This window comes from Ambystoma mexicanum, chromosome 2p (assembly GCF_040938575.1).
Source record: "Ambystoma mexicanum isolate Mex_15411 chromosome 2p, UKY_AmexF1_1, whole genome shotgun sequence".
NCBI lineage: Eukaryota > Metazoa > Chordata > Amphibia > Caudata > Ambystomatidae > Ambystoma > Ambystoma mexicanum.
The window spans coordinates 447,593,996-447,611,590 of NC_090923.1; the positions used below are offsets into that span (position 1 = coordinate 447,593,996).

General features: G+C 46.2%; 1 protein-coding gene across 6 annotated transcripts in view; it reads right to left on the bottom strand.

The window, feature by feature from the left end:
• Positions 1-17,595, bottom strand: part of UBA3 (ubiquitin like modifier activating enzyme 3) — a 1,318,404-nt gene that overhangs the window by 1,097,799 nt on the left and 203,010 nt on the right. For all 6 annotated transcript variants that reach the window (XM_069643803.1, XM_069643802.1, XM_069643804.1 and 3 more), the window contains one exon: positions 7,014-7,134. In XM_069643803.1, coding sequence (XP_069499904.1) covers positions 7,014-7,134 — 121 coding nt within the window. The remainder of the gene's footprint in view (positions 1-7,013; positions 7,135-17,595) is intronic.

Below are 17,595 nucleotides of genomic sequence, written 5' to 3' on the forward strand. Positions count from 1 at the left end.
AACCAGAAAGTACTACAATCGTCCCCCAAAAAAACACTTAACTGAAGGCACATCCTGGGATTCAAAGGAGACTGATGGAGTGCCAACCATGGCACCCCCACCCAATGCTACTGTTAATAACTGCCATGGATTTTCCCCCCCAGTGCCAAGGCCTTTTTTGGTGATTTCAGCATTTCACCATGCAAAGTCTTCTAACATTTTCTCCTTCATTAACCCCTTAAGTGCCAAGGACGAGCTATCTCTTCCTTGGCACTGGGGAGGTAATCCCAAGGACGAGATATCTCGTCCTTGGCACTTAAAGGGTTAATATTGGCTGCTAGGTGACCCGTATTGCTGGGCACCGAGATCCAGCTTGGCAGTAAATCATGGCATGGTGCAGTGCATCTAGAAATGTGCGTTTCTAACTTAATGAGTTGATCATTTTCACTACCATGACAACAGTATGCCATATAGATTCTCTTTACACCATAATGCACACACAAAAGAGTGATGTCTATATTACTATCCAAAATTGATACACTTTAAAAAAAAAACACGGCCTCAGACAACGAGAATGAAGATATTGGTATATAGTTAATGTTGAATTCAGAAATATGCCGATTCAAAATCAGCAATTGTATAGGAGCCCAGCAGCACCACCCCTGTACCGGCCTTACACAATCTCAGCCTACAGTTTGGTGCCTAAATAATACCAAAAAACAAAGCATGGCTTTAGTGTGGACAACATGCGTCTAAAGCTGCAAATCCACCACTTCCGTGCTGACTTTCATAATCTGTGCTGCTCCTGTAGGGCCAAAGATCTGCAAGATGAATCAAACATAGTAACGCCTGCCATCATGGCTAGAATTATTTCTATTTTTCGAGCTGTGCCCAATTTATAAACCTGCAGAAACCCCCAATCTCAGTGCCAAAACTCTGACAATCCATGGCTGGCTGGAGTCTGAATACAGTGCTGGACTGACCAAAATAGGGATGCTTGTCTGCTTATGTGCAACAGAAAAGAGAAACAAGTTACTTACCAACTGTAACGTTCTTTCGACTGATGTTCCTCCCACATATTCCTCATCTTATGATAATTCGTTATCGCCAGCTTCGCTGCTTCGGAAAAAACATTTCGGCAGAGGGTGCTGTGCTGGAGGTCGTGGCGTTGATTGTCCATCGCCGGGCTCCGTACCTTGTCGACGTCATTGATGGTATAAGTAGCTCGAGCCGCACCCGTTGGCTTCAGTTCTGTTTTTTCAATGAAATATTGGAGGACCACCCAGGCATGCCTCATGACTGATACACTTTCCTCTCACGAAGAGTGCAAGAAAAGCAAACTGTACTGGGGGTAGGTTGGGAGGGGCGATGAGGAATACGTGGGAGGAACATCCAGTTGAAAGAACGTTACAGTTGGTAAGTAACTTGTTCTTCGAAAGAATTGTGTCCTCCCACGTATTCCTTATGATAGACTCCCATAGCAGTGGCAATTTTGGAGGTGGGAGTACTAGATACTATTTTCATGGACGGAATGAAGTACCACCTTGGCAAATAACTCCTCATTGGAGGAAGAAGCATCTAAGCAATAATGCTTGATGAAAGTATGCATCGATTTCCATGTTGCAGCTGAACAAATATCCGCTGCAGGAACTCCCCTCTTCAGAGCCGCTGAAGTAGCCATCCCATCTAGTGGAATGGGCTCGCAGCCCATCTGGGGGGGTCCTTTCCCGCCAATCTGTAGCATTCAATTATGGCCAGAATGATCCACCGGGATATGGTTTGTTTTGTCACCGATCGTCCCAATTTATGACTTGTATAACGTACAAAGAGTTGGTCATCTTGACGTAATATTGACATTCTTGAAATGTAAAAACAGAGCCCTTTTGAGGTCCAGTCTATGCAGTCTCTCCTCTTTGCCCAAATGAGGAGGAGGATAAAATGTTGGTAAAATTATTTTGTGACAAATGGAAGTCAGAAACCACTTTTGCTAAAAAGAAAGTGGTAACTTTAAGAACTACCTTTTCCTTGTAGAACATCGTATATGGAGGTTTACATGAGAGCCTGTAGTTCACTAACCCTGCGGGCTGATGTTATGGCCACAAGGACAGTTTTTAATGTTAGAAGCCTCAAGGGACAAGAGTGTAGAGGCTCAAAAGGTATACAAGTTAGAAACTTAAGTACTAGATTTAAATCCCAAGTTGGAACATGAAAAGGTATTGGAGGGTATATGTTAGTAAGCCCTTTCAGAAATTGAATGATTAATGGAATTTTGAAGTAGGAAACCTCTTCCAAGAAGCGCTTGAAAATGGATAGTGCAGCAAGATATCCTTTAATTGTTCCGATCTGGAGCCCCAGATTGGTTAGATGTAATAGGAAAGAAAGCACCATTGGGGTGCCACATTGAAAAGGGTCCACATCCTTATCTTTGCACCAGTCACTGAACTTATTCCAACGACACCGGTACATAAATTTCGTTGCTGGCCTTCTGGCCGAAAGCAAAATCTCCATAACATCATCCGGAAGATCCCAATCCTTGTATCTTCACCATCTCAGAAACCATGCGTGAAGGTTGAGTGTCTTGACCTCTGGATGGAGAACCTGACGTTCCTCTTGCGAGAGAAGATCCTCTCTTTGCGGAAGATGTATTTGGAGGGCAGATGGAGATATCCAGAAGGTCCGGGTACTACGTCCTCCTGGCCCAATCCGGGGCAATTAGGATCATGGTTTTCCTGAACTTTCTCAACCTCCTGATTACTTGAGGAATCACAGGTACTGGAGGAAATGCGTACAGAAGTGGGAACTTCCACTCCACTACGAACGCGTCTCCTAGAGCTCCTCTCGGAGGAAATTCCCTTGAGCAGTACTGTTTGCACTTCCGGTTGATCGTGGTAGCGAACAGATCCACTTGAGGGGTTCACCAAAAGGGAGAAGCTCTCCAGAAGGACTTCCTGAGCTACCTCCCACTCGTGGGAAACTGTGCTCTGCCTGCTCAGAGCGTCTGCCGCCGTGTTCTGCTCTCCGGCTAGGTGAACTGCCGATAGAGAGATTCCTTCTCGTATTGCCCAGAACCAGAGCTGCATTGCCTCTCTGCACAGTGGTAGTGACCCTACGCCTCCTCTCTTTTTGAGGTAGTACATGGCCACTGTGTTGTCCGTCATTATCAGGACATTCTTTCCCTGTACAGAGGACATGAAGGCCTTCAGCGCTAGTCTGACTGCCCTCAGCTCCAATAGGTTGATGTGTAGTTTGGACTCCGATGGAGACCAACGACCGCTGATTGTCTGATCGTTGGTGTGGGCTCCCCACCTCGTGAGTGAGGCGTCCGTTACTACTGTTATCTCCGGTCATGGTTGGCAAAAAGATTTTCCTTTGAGGATGTTTTCGTTGCAAGCCCACCATAGTAGATCCTGAGAAACTGCGCTCGGAACTTGCAGAAGATCCGACATATTCCCGGAGAACTGGGACCACTGAGTTCTGAGGGCCCATTGAAGGGATCTCATTCTCAATCTGGCCTCTGGTACTAGGAAAATGCAGGATGCCATGAGGCCGAGCAACCTCAGAAAATCGAAGGCCGGTAGATGCTGGGCATTCTGGAACTTTGTTAACATCTGCAGAATGTGGAGAGCTCTCACCTCGGGAGGCGAGTCTTTTCCCGAGGAAGTATCCAAGACTTCTCCGATAAACTGGAGCTTTTGGGATGGTACCATGTGGGACTTCTTGAAATTGAGGAAGAAGCCCAATTTGGGAAGGAAGTGGCAGGTGATCGAAAGATGTTCCTGAGCTTGTTCGGGAGAACGTGCTCTGATCAACCAATCGCCCAGGTAGGGGTAGACGTGAATCCCCCCTCTCCTGAGACTCACTGCCACCACCGCCATTAATTTGGTGAAAACCCTCAGGGCGGAGGTTAACATAAATGGCAGAACTCGAAACTGATAGAGAATTGCCAATCACAAACCTCAGGTACTTTCTGTGCTTGAGATGGATTGGCACATGAAAGTAAGCATCCTGAAGGTCCAATGATACCAACCAGTCTTGGAGTTGGAGAGCCTTAAGGATCTGAGAAAGGGTCACCATCTTGAACTTGTCCTTCTGAGGAGCTTGTTCAAGTTTCTTAAGTCCAAGATGGGTCTCAATCCTCTGTCCTTTTTTGGGATGAGAAAGTATGGGGAGTACCAACCCTTGTTCCTCTCCGCTACAGGTACTTGTTCTATAGCACCTTTCTCTAGCAGGGTTAAATTTCCTGCAACAGGAGCGGATCTGGAATGTTGACATTCCCGGTGGTTGGTTCAGACGCCTTTTTAGGATGGGGAAACAACCTTGAGCTACTGTTTCCAGTGCCCAAGCATCTGAGGTAATGCCCCGCCATTCCTTCAGATGCTGAGAGATCCTGCCTCCCACTGGGGTTTCGTGTATCAAGGTCTCAGTGCTTTGGAGGCGGCTGCAGGAGCGGCTGAGGGTAAAGATGCCGATCCCGAGGCTGGTTTCGCACCTCTTCCTCGTCCACCACGAAGGACATTACTTTTGCCTCTTTGAAAAGCCTGTCCTCTTTCTCTACCAAAAGAGGAGTAGTACTGAAAAGAACGACCCCTCCAGGAAGAAGAGCCGGAATAGGGTTTCTGAAACTGATGCATGGAGGCGCCAAGAGATTTATCTGCCGCTTTTTAGGTTTGAAGTTTTTCTAGGCTTTCATCAGCCTTACTACCAAACAGCCTCGAGCCATCAAAAGGCATGTTGAGAAGTCTGGCCTGCACATTTGGTGCAAACCCAGACTTCCTCAACCACGCAAATCTGCGTAATACAGTGTTCGCAGCCATGGATCTGCCGATATTATCAGCAGTATCCAGTCCAAACTGGAGGCATTCCCCCATTGCCTCCTTCCCGTCTGACAATATTCAGGAAGCCTTCCCTATCCTCGCCTTCCGGAATATGATCAGCCGCCGCTGAAATGCAGTCCCACAGGGTATGGGTAAACCTGGCCCGGGTACAGGTAACATTGGTTGACTTAAGAGCCATAATACCTGAAGTAAAAACTTAACGGGCCCAAGCATCAACTTTTTTTATCCTCTCTATCCGGGGGGAATAGTAGGATATGCAGTCTGTCTTGAAGTAGATGCTGCTTGAATAACCAGACTTTCTGGAGTGGGATGTCTGTTTAAATATTCAGGATCAGAACCAGCTGGTCTATATTTTTCTGGAAAATTACTGTTTACAGCAGCAATATTTTCAGGATTTTCCCAGTTCTTCTCCACTGTTCTCTGAAGTGCCCTATAGAAAGTGAGAACTGGATCCTTCCAAGGACCCCGAACAATTATGTCCATCATATCGTCCTATTCAAAAGTGGGTGAAGTTCTACCCCAGCCCATATATTCTATCGCTCTATTCATCAGACTCCTGTACCCTGAATCTGCATGTTCTGCATGGTCAGGTCTAGCAAACTAATTCCGGTGACGTGTCAATGCCGGTAGCAGAATGTAGAGTCTCATTCAGGTCCCTCATTTTAGATTCTGGGTCTATAAGTTCTTCTGGAACTTGTCTAGTGCCATATTGCACCCCAAAAAGGAGAGATTTCCTCATCCTCAGAGCCAGGTTCTTCATAAATCGAAGACAGGCTGAAAAAAAGTCAGATCTTGGTAATAGAGTAAATCTCCTCTGTTCCTCCTGAGTTTTCATCGAGAAATGGAAGGATTCTTCGAAAGGTGTCGAAGGAATCTTCGACACCCCGATGAAGGCTTCGACACAGGCGTCGAAGACGCTTTTGGCTTCAATGTCGAAGCTGCCGGCGCCGATGGCGTCGACGAAGTCGTGGAAGTTTGACAACTTCTGTTTCTTATATGGTATCGGAGAGGTACTCGACTCTCGAAGAGTCTAAGACTTGGCGTTGACTCGAGTTTTTCTAGTATCCTCTATACTACTGGGTTTTACCACAGTTGTTCCCCGACTTCCCTTTGTCGTCCAATGGATCTAAGGGGTACGGCTCTTCTGAGGTTTCTTTGAGGGGGGGGGAGGGGGTCGAGGCCGCATTCTCAAATACCTCCATCTTCTTTCGAAATGCCTCCCATTTTCTAGGGGAATCCGATTTTGTCGGGCATCGTACCACTTCGGTCGATGAATCTGAAGATGAAGGAGATCTATGTCTCCTTCTCACTCTTAGAAGAGGTAGATGAAGAGTGCCTTTATCTACTACAAGATCGAGATCTCTTAGAGTGTCGATGACGATCCGATTCTTTCGAATCGCTCGATTTTTAATGTTTTTTTTTAGCCGAAGCCTTCGAAGAGGCCTTGGAAGCTTCCCTCCCCACCGCCAGTTTACCTTTCCTCTCACGAAGGGCCTTCTCCGTCATTGACGGACATGAGCCACAGTCGCCGATTCGATAATTAGAACCGAGGCACCAGGGACAAACGCGGTGATGATCTGTGATCGACATCTTTGATCCACAGTCGATACACTTTTTAAACCCAGTCTTGGGTGTTGAAGACGACATTTTCAGTATAAAATTTCAAAGCGCGCCATTCGAGAGCGAAGCAATCGGAAAAACGGAACTGAAGCCACCGGGCCCGGCTCGAGCTACTTATACCATCAGTGACGTCGACAAGGTACAGAGCCCGTCGAGGGACAATCGACGCCACGACCTCGAGCCCAGCGCCCTCTGGCGAAATTTTTTTTTTGAAGCAGCAAAGCTGCCAATAACGAATTATCATAAGAGGAGGAATACGTGGGAGGGCAATCCATTCGAAAGACGTTTTAACTTGGGAAACTAAAAAGCACAGGCCAAAACAAAATGTGTAATGCAAGACTTCATGTTACACTGAAAAACATCAATATAAAATAACTTCAGAACATACTTCACATCTGTACAAAACAACTGAAATGCATTTACATTAATAAAATAATCAATACGACTAGGTTAGCTGTAAAGGAAAAAGAATCATGCAGCAATTATGCAAGAAACAAAACAGATTAACACAATATTGAGCTTAGCGCTACAGTTACAACACTATATAAAATGTGGGTCTTTAAACCATATGCTTCTCACTTCGGTGCTTGGTTCGAAATCGGGATGCGTAAATGGTCCGGATCGTTCGAGGAACTTCTTTACATGGTTCCAGCGACCATCCCAGTCTCCTGTGTCCCCACACCCTCCATCAACAGCCATTCTGCACAAAACACAATAGGTTTAGCTGCACAATCTGCAGTTTATTAGTTCTGGATAGTCTTTATTTAGTATGCGCCATCTAGGACCTGAACCATGAAATTAACATCAATAATCAGCAAAAGAAAGACATTTCATAGGAGAAAAATGAAACATACAGAACATGAGATCTTGTGAACATAATTTTAATTCAATGCATTTATGACAATTTAAGAAATTCACCGTTTGATTTACTTTCACACTTTGTACTAAGTCACTATAAACATCTTGCCAAAAAGTGTTATGACATATTTTCAATGAAAAGAGACAAATGCCGAATGCTCAAAAGTTTACATGAATAATGTATGCATGGTTTAACTATATGAACTAAAATCAAGGGCAACTTAATTTAACAAAAACACTATTCTACGTCCTGCATTATTAAATAAAGGTGGTGCATTGTCATCCAAATCTTACTTCATAAATAAGATTGTTTAAACACAGTGGTTTGCAGCAATATTAGGTTACCTAAAAACAATGCAATAAATACTAAAAACCCATCTGTCACCATACATGAATCGGAAAATTTTAGAATATACCAAAAGACTAAAATTGTATGCTATTTGATTAGAAGTCCGGCTTGCTGAAGATGATTGTACGAGCCTCCTTTTTGTGATGACTTTAGACCATCAAACAAGTATTTTGGAAGTGACAAACTTCAAATATCACAATTTTCTCCTATTTAAATTCTGTTTTAATAGGAACGCTTGCAACTTTGTCTTGCAAGCAACATGTGGTATACCTCCTGAGCTACATCCCATCAATGTTGCAAGGCAACTGTAGTTTACAGCACAACACTGAAAGCAATCCCATTACAAATGTTAGCTTTGAATTATTTTAAGACCAATTGTATAGCGTATTCAGACGTGGAATAAGGGATTTAAACCCAACTTCAATAACTAAGCACGTACTGGGTAAAACACTTGCGATTGCTCAATGTCAGTGTAGAGCAGTTTGTGGTGGACAATAATACTTTTAGAGAAGAGTCCGACTAATTTACATGGGGTGCATATAGGAGGGCAAAATAAACATGCAAAACATTAGCTTAATTAAGCTAGGTTGCAAACATACACTGCACAATATGTTCTCTTCGAGCACATTAAATATTGCACATTATTTCCTTCTGACGAGACCAATTCTAAAAATCAATTACTTGCTGCAGAACAAGCACTCATTTTTGTGATGCACAGAAAAAAAAAAAAATAAATAAAGCTTGGTTCAGCATTCATATTGTGCACTCAGGATATAAACCGTAAACAAACTGTGCAACGGAATGATGTAAAAAGTGTAAAGGTATTCCTCAAATTTCATCCAACTTAGGTATGAAGGGTAAAATCAATTTCAGCACATTAGGAGGGTGGAACGATTGCGAAAAACTCACACTGTCCTTGATCTTTCATGTGAGTTTCCCTATGTTCAGTTCCTTGCGGCGCTGGCTAACACCACTTCTAATGTTGCCCCTGCTAACCACACAACAGCTTGTATACTGGGTATATGGTATGCTCTCTGAAAGGAGAGTAAGGCTGAAGTGGTTTGCAGACTAACTTCTTCCCCAAATCGCACATCCATATTATGCACACAATTCCTGGAACAAATAATTGTTGGGGCATTTTACAAAAGTACCGTCTGGGACAGCACTTAGGAACCATGGGTGAACAGGGTTACTGTATTAGGGCTTAGCCAGCACCACACAAAGGTTTGGTAGAATGGCGAGCAGCCAGGCTTGGTCTAAGGAGGGAGGAGGGATGTAGTGAGGTACAAAAAGAACATACACTTAGTCCAAGAAAACACTGATCCACTTAGAAGTTATATTTTTTTTAAAAAAGTATATATATATATATATATATATATATATATATATATATATATATATATATATATATATATATATATATATATAATATACACACACACAAAGGCAGACAGTTGTAACTTTCAAATCAAGTAAGTACGATAACAGTAAAATAGAAGAACACGTGCAATATTCTTTGGCGAATGAATCACAGTTGTAGACACACTAGAATAGCTGTTTAAGTAACAAATCACATAGTAAAACCATCTGAAACATACAAGCAAACTTTTCCAAACTAATAACTTTTAGTAACTTTGAACATGGTAAGACCGGCTGGAACAGAGGGAACACTGGGCCACCAGTAACCAGGGGTTGAGCAGAAAAGGCGGGAAACGGAGTAACAGGTTCAGAGTGGCAGAGTCAAACAGGATCTCTTCTGGGTTTTGTAGGCAAGTAAAAGTTAGGTTTCACAAATCGAGTAAACAAAGCGGTTTCCTTGAAGGGTTGCCCCAAGGACCAATGTCGTAAGGCAGGGTTAGAATACAATGGGTTGTCCACCCCCAATGTTATCTTTAATGGGGCCATGGAGTGGGCAAAGGGGTGTGTATGCCCAATCTCTCTTTATGAGGGCCTGGAGTGGTTGTGAAATACAGGCTATCTGCAGCCCCCTGGATCAAAAGTCAAAAAGCAGACTCCAGGTAGGTTTTACCAGCAGCAGAAAAGTACCCTCAAGCGAAGAAAACAGTTGCTGCAGGATGGTCCCACTGGTGAGGCGACAGCATACCCAGTCACTGGTTTCTCAGTCTTGGCGTTAGAAGAAAGGAACTTTGGTGGATCTGGACACAGCTCATGCAGATGGATGAGTACCAGAGGTTCTTCGCGCTTCTGACTTGTTGGTGCCCTTTTCAGGCTTGGATGAAAGATTGTTGTTGAAGCAGTCCTCGTCTCTGGGGAGGAAACATGGGGGAGCTGGTTTGTTTCACTGTAGGCTTAGGAGGATGCCCACAAAGCTCCAGGTGCAACAGCACTTCCGGTGAACAGCGATGCAGCGCAGGTCCCAGATGATTGGTGAATGGCAGGCCATGGAGGTCGCAGCTCTTCCAGAGATGGTGCAAATTGTAGTTCGTCTTGGGACTGGTTAGGCTCACCAGTCCAAGGGAGGAAGTCGTGTTCATAATCTTCCCTGTTGCTTAAAGGTTGGTCAGAACAGTAGTGGTTCCTCACCAGGCATTGGCAGTCGCTGGAAGTTGCTGGCAGCGTCGTCCTTCGGAATCTTCTGTTGCAGTGATCGACTGAGTTTTAGTGCCAGGAACTCTGAATTTATCCACGAACACTGGCTCAGTCCAGCAATCATGACCCATGCACCATTCAAACCTGGGGGGTGGTTGCCCAATGGTGACAGCCAGGCTGAACTGGTTTCAGTCAGTCACACTGCAGGACAAAGGAAAGGGGAGTTTCGGTCACCTCCCCCACTTCCTGTTCTGCCAGTCACTCAGAGAACCTTCATGGTCTTCCGTTAGAAAGCCTGACAAAGACAAAAGGGACCAGCAAGTCCTTTCCCACCAGAAAGGTAGGACATCAGAAAGAACAAGTAATCTTGTTCAGTGCTAAAAAGTACAGTCATCATTTTGGGTAAATGGTGACCCTTGTGTCCCCTACTGCAGTTGCGAAGACAGCCCGCAACAAAAGTCCACAAAAAGTCACGCAAAAAGATACACTGCCACCAGCCTAAACAGAGAGCTTGCCATTGTAACCAAAAAGTTACTGGAGAATCAAGAAAAGGGATACATTGGATCGCCTCTGCACTCCACACAAATTGGGGTGTGCTGATCTCGCAAAAGAAAATACAGTTAAGATAAAACTTATCCCCAGCCTTGAACCAAGTTAACCAAGGGAAAATAAAGAAACACTAAAGTGGAAGCTCTAGGAGCTCCCAGCAACACTGCACAGAAAGTGCGGTCGCGGCTTTAGTAAAATGCCAGAAAAGTGGAGGAAAGAATTAGTCTAAAAAGAAAAACCAAAAAGAGGTATAAAGGGTTCCCAAAATCAGAGTAAAAGAATGGAGGGAGTGTTGAAAACGTTTCCCACTCACTCAAGAGAACTAGTCAAAATTCCAGTGGTCCAACAAAAAGTGCTGGGGGACTCACAGGTGGATAGCATGTCACACAAAAAGGAAAATCTACTCCAACAATAACCTTTATATTTCCTTCAGTGAACACAAACCTTTTCAACTGCCTCCTTCTCAATTCCCAGATCCTTAAATTGTTGTACTTATTTCAAAGCATTAAATATACTTCATAACATTTAGCGGAATAATCCAGTACCACAGAAAACTAAACTCACTGTCTATTATCCCTAAGGAAACAATCTTTGCTCCGAGATAATCTGGCACCCTGTGAACCCAGAGGTCCTTTAAGACAGGGTAACGGTATCCGAGATGGATGGGATCTTAATCGTGTCTCAAAAATCAGACCGACTTTTATTTACACTTGTTAAAACAGGGAGTACAACGGACATCAACGTACGCCGCACAGTAATTACTCTCAAGAGTTCCTCGAAGCACTACATGAAAAAACACAACTTTATACTAAAAATGTGTCATAAGTAACGACATACTACATGGCAAAACAAAACCTACTGGGGATGTGATACGCTTAAAGAGAACACCTAAGCATACTTTCTATAAGGGCAGGGATCCCGATTGGGTCTCTAAGTTCAGATGGACAACTAAGCCCACCCCAAGTGCAAGTCATCTGCCGTGTCATGAAAATGCACAACTTTCTATTTGCTTCTCAAACTATGCAGCGCCTTGCTACGTGGCCCTCTACAATTGGTTGGCACGCCTGTACCCTTTGGGAATATTCCACTTGCTAGCAGCACGCAATCTGGTACCCCAACTGCTGCGGGGTTGGCGTGGTCATGCCTCCCCACCCAATATCCAACATCACTCCTGCGGGACTGCCATTCAATTAATGCATTTCAACTCGGCCTTGGAAAGGCTCACTGTGCCAGAGATTAAAAGGGAGTGAAGGAATGGCCTTATGTTCTGGTCTCGGAGTAGCTCGCCCCAAAGTCCATTTTCATTTGACCATTTATTTATTTGGATTTGTATAGCACGCAACAGCTCGAAAGCATTGTGGCGCTTGTTACAATGAAGGGTCACAACTTAGTTACATAGATAGCAGAACAGGTAAACATAATGTAGTCATAGTAGAACAGTTAGTTTGTAGCGCAGCAAGAGGTTAAAGAGAGCAGTTTTCAGATTTTTGCGAAATGCAGGGAGATCAGTTGCTGCTCTTAGTGCGGAGGGGAGCGCATTCCATAACTTGGGGGCTACGTATGGGGAAACCTATTCCTCCAGCTTTAGCTCTGTAGACACACGGAATGGTGAGTTGATTGGTGTGGCATGTTCTTGTAGGCCTGGTAGAGGTGGATCTAGATAAGGTGTCTGAGAGGTAGGAAGGTGCAGTGAGGTTGATGCATTTGTGCGTGGTGGTAAGAATTTTAAGTGTGATGCAGTCTTTGACTGGGAGCAAGCGAACAGATGTTCTTGCTTGTGAGATATGGTCTTTTAGGTATACTAAGGGCTGCTCTAAGTGAGTTATTTTGAGTGATTTGGAGTCCGGTTATGTTTTTCGCGGAGGTACCGGCAAGTAGTGCATTACAATAATCAAGTTTTGCTCCTATGGTAGCTCTAGAGAGACAGTTATCCTTAGTTAAGAAGGATTTGATGGAGTTGATGAGTTTGGTGCTTAGGGCAGAGGCAGTGACAATAGTGCCGACTTGCTTGCTCATGGACAGTGTAGCATCTATACGGACACCTAGAGTCTTAACAGATGATCGCACCGGAATGATGCAGTTGTCGATATTGAAGTTGGCGTAGAGACAGTCTAGTTTGGCCAAGGTGGATTTTTGGCCAAGAATAAGAATCTCCGTCTTGTCTTCATTGAGGCAGAGGCCATTAGTGGCCATCCAGGCTTGTATAGTGGCATAGATTTGCTGAAGGGTAGTGGCATCTTGAGTGTAGGAACCGGTAAGGGGAAGGAGCACTTGGGCATCGTCAGCATAGTTAGTGTATGTGATCCCAAATGCATCCAGTTTATCAAAAAGGGGCTTAGTGAAAAGGTTGTATAGCGTGGAGGCAGTGCAAGATCCCTGAGGGACGCCACAGTGAATAGTGGTGGGAGCTGCATTAGCTGTGTTGGAAAAGACTTCATTGCTCTACCTTCTAAGAAGGAAGTGAACCAGGTAGCTGCTTGCTCGGAGAAGTGTGCATCATGTGTGAGGTGTGTGGTGAGGGTTTTGTGATCCACGAGATCGAACGCCACCAATAGGTCTAGAAGGAGGAGGAGGAGGAGGGCGTGCTTACCGTTCTCTAGGATTTGAGTTATTTGATTTTTTTAGGTCTAACAGGGCGGTTTCAGTTCTGTGCCCTTTGTGAAATCCTGACTGTCTTTTTCCTAGGATGGAGTTGGTTTCTAAATAAAGTTGAATCTGGTTGTGTGCGGCTTTGTCTAGTATTTTGAGCAGGAATGGGACTGTTGTAATGGGACGGTAGTTGTTAGGCTGGGAAGGGTCTAGTGTAGGCTTTTTTAAAAAGGGGGCGCACTTTGGCCTCCTTAAGGCTGTCGGGGACAATGCCCGATTTAAAGGAAGAGTTGATGAAGGCGGTAAGGAGAGGGGCAAGATGCTCGGTACAATCCTTAATAATGTTGGGGGTGGGCGGCATACATCACCCTTATATTGCGATGGTTTGAGGTGTTTAAGAATGTCTATGACTTATGTTTCAGAGATGTCTTTAAATGCGTATTTGGGGAAGTTGATAGATTTGCTGTTGGGCAGAGTCTGTGCTGTCTGGCTTTTGTTCTGGTTCAGAAGGGTTTTTTAGTGGTTTAGAATTTTGTGTTGTAGCAGGTCTATTTTATTTTGCATAGCAGCTTGTATGCTGTTGCACCATGCCTCATCTTTAATAATATCGTCTGTGCATATTGGAGGGTCTGAGAGTTCATTAAAGATAGTGAAGAGTTCTCTAGAATGGGAGTTAGCTTCGGATATTCATCTATTATAGGCATCAGATTTAGCAATCAAAATGGCATCTTTGTACTTTTTAGTGATGGTTTTGAAGCTTTCTTTGGCAGTGTCACAGGGGTTAGCCTGCCAATTATTTTGCACCTGCCGTTTGATATTACATAGGTTTTGGAGCTTGTCCGTGAACCAGGAGTTTGAGTGAAAAGACTTTTTCCTTCTCATCTTCTAGTGGGGCAATGGTGTTGACTGCTTGAGAGATTGTGTCCTTTAATATATCAGCTAAGATATTTGGGTCTTGCGAGAAAAGAGGTGCTAGGCATGGGTTCTCAAGATAGGGGCAGAGATCTGCTGTCAGCTTTTTAGCACTTCTTGCTACGGTAGCAGGAGCATATGTGGTGATTTTGGTACTATGACTAGAGACCACATTTTGAGCTCCTTCTTTGCATTTAATACTATTAAATGAAGAAAACCTGGCACATCTAGTGTTTTTCCATTACACCTCAAATGGGAGCTCGGCTCGCTGCTCACATTCATTGCATCTTCGAGTAGATAACCAGGATCTTAGCGGCCAAGACTCTTGACACTGGGCCAGGTAAGCCTTCTGGAATCTTCCTTCGCAGTGCTTCTTCGCACGTGCAATCTTCATTCCGCACATGAAGCGTTGCTCAATTCTTTACTTCACCATCAGATTCTATAAGGTCTATCATCTTTTTTCATTGGCATCTCTTCTGGGTGCGTCATTTCTACTTCATGTGACGTAACCAGTCTTCTTTTTCATTCATCTTCATACTTCTTCCGAAACTTCCTTCAGAAGACTGTCATTTCTTTGCGGATACATATAGGGTTTTCTCAATGGATACCTTACTATCCTTGGAGATTTTGATCACCAATAGAGAAGCCCAATTTACCACTTATGGGGGTGGGGGGGGTGGGGGGGGGGAATACCTTTGCAATAGATGAAAAATCTGACCTAATGAAACAAATTACAGGAGCTACACATACAGTTGCCCATACCCTGGTCTTGAGTTGCTGCATCTATATTTTTAGATTCAAGCCACATTTCCCAGTGAAATAAATGATTATTTTCATTTTGTGTTGTCATTTTCTCAGATACTCGACAAAAACGGCAGGGCATGCCACAACTAACAAAACAAGAAACAATTAGACTTTGTAATAAATTAGACGCCCACACTTGCAATGTTCATTAGAACCTAGCCTGAATCGGGGGCGCTGTTGAGCAGCCCGCAAGATGGCTGCCTAGCTTTGAGCTCTGTGCCCAACTGCCATATATCCGCCAACATCAGCGGTTCTTTATGGTATCCAGTGACTGGACCCAGCGTTTCGGGCAGACGGGATCCAAAGCTACAAATAGACCCGTCTTCGAAGGAAGACGACGCACTATGGCCAAATCAGGACCGCTTTCAGGACAGTGTTTCCCCCACTGACAGCCTCACTTGCTGTGCTTCGCCGGGCCGCGTACTGATGTCGCGGGCCCGGCCCTCAACTGCTGCCGAGGTTGCGCCTCCCGCGCTGGGGACCGAACTGTCTGAGGTGCAGTGCACCTGAGCTCCCCCACTGCGCTGGGCTGCCCCTTCCCGCCCTCGGGCCCCTGAAGCTGCCGTCTGCTTTGCGGCCGGTGCCGCCTGAACTGCTGCCTGTGTGCCCTCATACCGCGCTGCAGGGGCCGCCAGAGGTGCGACCTCTGGGAGTGGACACCCCCCTGCCCTGCCAACTCACCGCCTGCCCCGACCAGCGGGCGGAAGCATCTTGGGCCGGGAGGCCAGCTGCCCTCTTCTGTGGCCCGCTCCGTCGGCTGCTCGCCTGGGCCTCTCCTTCCCACGCATCGGGGCGCTACCCTGAGACGGCTGGGGACACCAATCGGGACATGGGACCCCACACCATTTTACTGAAGTTGAGGAGCTGGGGGGCAGCTTGCAGCACACCCCGCATCCCCCCCTTTCAGAGCTCTGGGCCTGCCTTGCCTCCATTCCAACTGGCCCCTACAATCAAGCACTGGAGGGCCGCGCCGGTCTCTGCTGCTACATAGGCGCCCCTGCGCCGCCCATACTCCTCAAGGACCCTCCTGGCTAGGGAGACTACTTCAGGCATGAGTGCAGGCATATATCCGGGGAGCTCTACAGCGGCATCCCTAACTGTCTCCACGCTCTGGATACACCTGCCACATTAAGGGCGTGATTTGCCCATCCTCTCCAGACCACGACCCTGCACCTGGCGCAGCGCACCTTAATTCAGGATGGGCAGTGGCGTGCCCTCCATCTTCTCTGGCTATGCCACCTGGGCCCCTGTGACTCACTGCCTCCTTCACCCCGCAGCCCGCTCGAGCATCTGGGGGGCCCTACATCACAGCATCCTTCTTCCTTATCTAACGTGCCGTCCTGTGCTACATTGACTACCACCACTGAAACATACAGCCTGTGGTCCTCCTGTGCCGCGGCACATCTCACCCTACATTACGCCCCATCTGGCCAGCTCCCCGCCTGGGACTTGGCGCCTGCTCAGGATGCCTGGTGAGGTGATCCACCCCGAACACCACAACAGGCATCCCAACGCAATGCAACCCTGAAAACTGCCTACCGCCAAGCCCCTGCACGTTTGATCTGTCCCCCCAGAGAGACGGTGTGCCCCTCCCTCTACACAGGCGTCGCCAGAAGATTCAGATTTCTCCGACTTAACGGCCCACCGAGGTTAGCCCTGACCTACTCCATTGATCTCCTGCAATATGTCGATCAGATCACGCAGTGCCAACAAGGTGGGAGCAATGGACAAGTATGCCAAGTCGGTCCCCAGGTATGAACAGGGAGGCTCCGCTTCGAACCATGGCGACTCGGATCCACTGCCTGACCCCCCGCCCCCAAGCCCGACTTGACAATGATGGAGCCCATAGCAAAGAACTTTGCTTCATTCCATGAGAAGCTCGACGACATCAATGCAAACGTGGCCTCCATGAAAACCAAACTAGACCAACACGGGACTAGACTAACTGAGGCGGAGACCAGAATTGGGGTTAATGAGGACGAGGTGCACTCCCTCCAGAACACAGTCCCTGATCTGGAACGGGATATGAAACAAGTTAAGGCGAAATGCGATGATTTAGAGTCTAGATTCCGAACATACATCCGCATTGTGGGGGTCCCGGAGTCCGCCCTCAAAGCAAAAATGGAACTGGCTGTTGAAAACCTCCTCAGAGACCTCCTGGATAACCCCCAACTTTCACCGTTCTTCACGATCTAGCGCGCTCACCGGGCGCTGGCCCCCCCCACGCTAAACCGGGCGACTTCCCCAGACCAATCATTGCTAAGGTCCTCAGCTACAGGGACAGGGACCACATACTACGCCTGGCCCACGAGAAAGGAAATATGGCGAGGAGGAAAGACCGGGCCGAACCCTGGCCAGGTTGGCCTGAATCGAGGGGGGTAGAAACTGAAATCGATAGCATCAGGGACAAGAGCAGTGTACAGCACTGGTCTGACCAACACATCCTGGAGACCTTTGAAGAATTCTATGCAGCCCTTTACGGTCCACAACGCGAGCACAACCCAGAAGACCAGAATCTCCTACTTGACCAAATCCCCATGACCTATATCT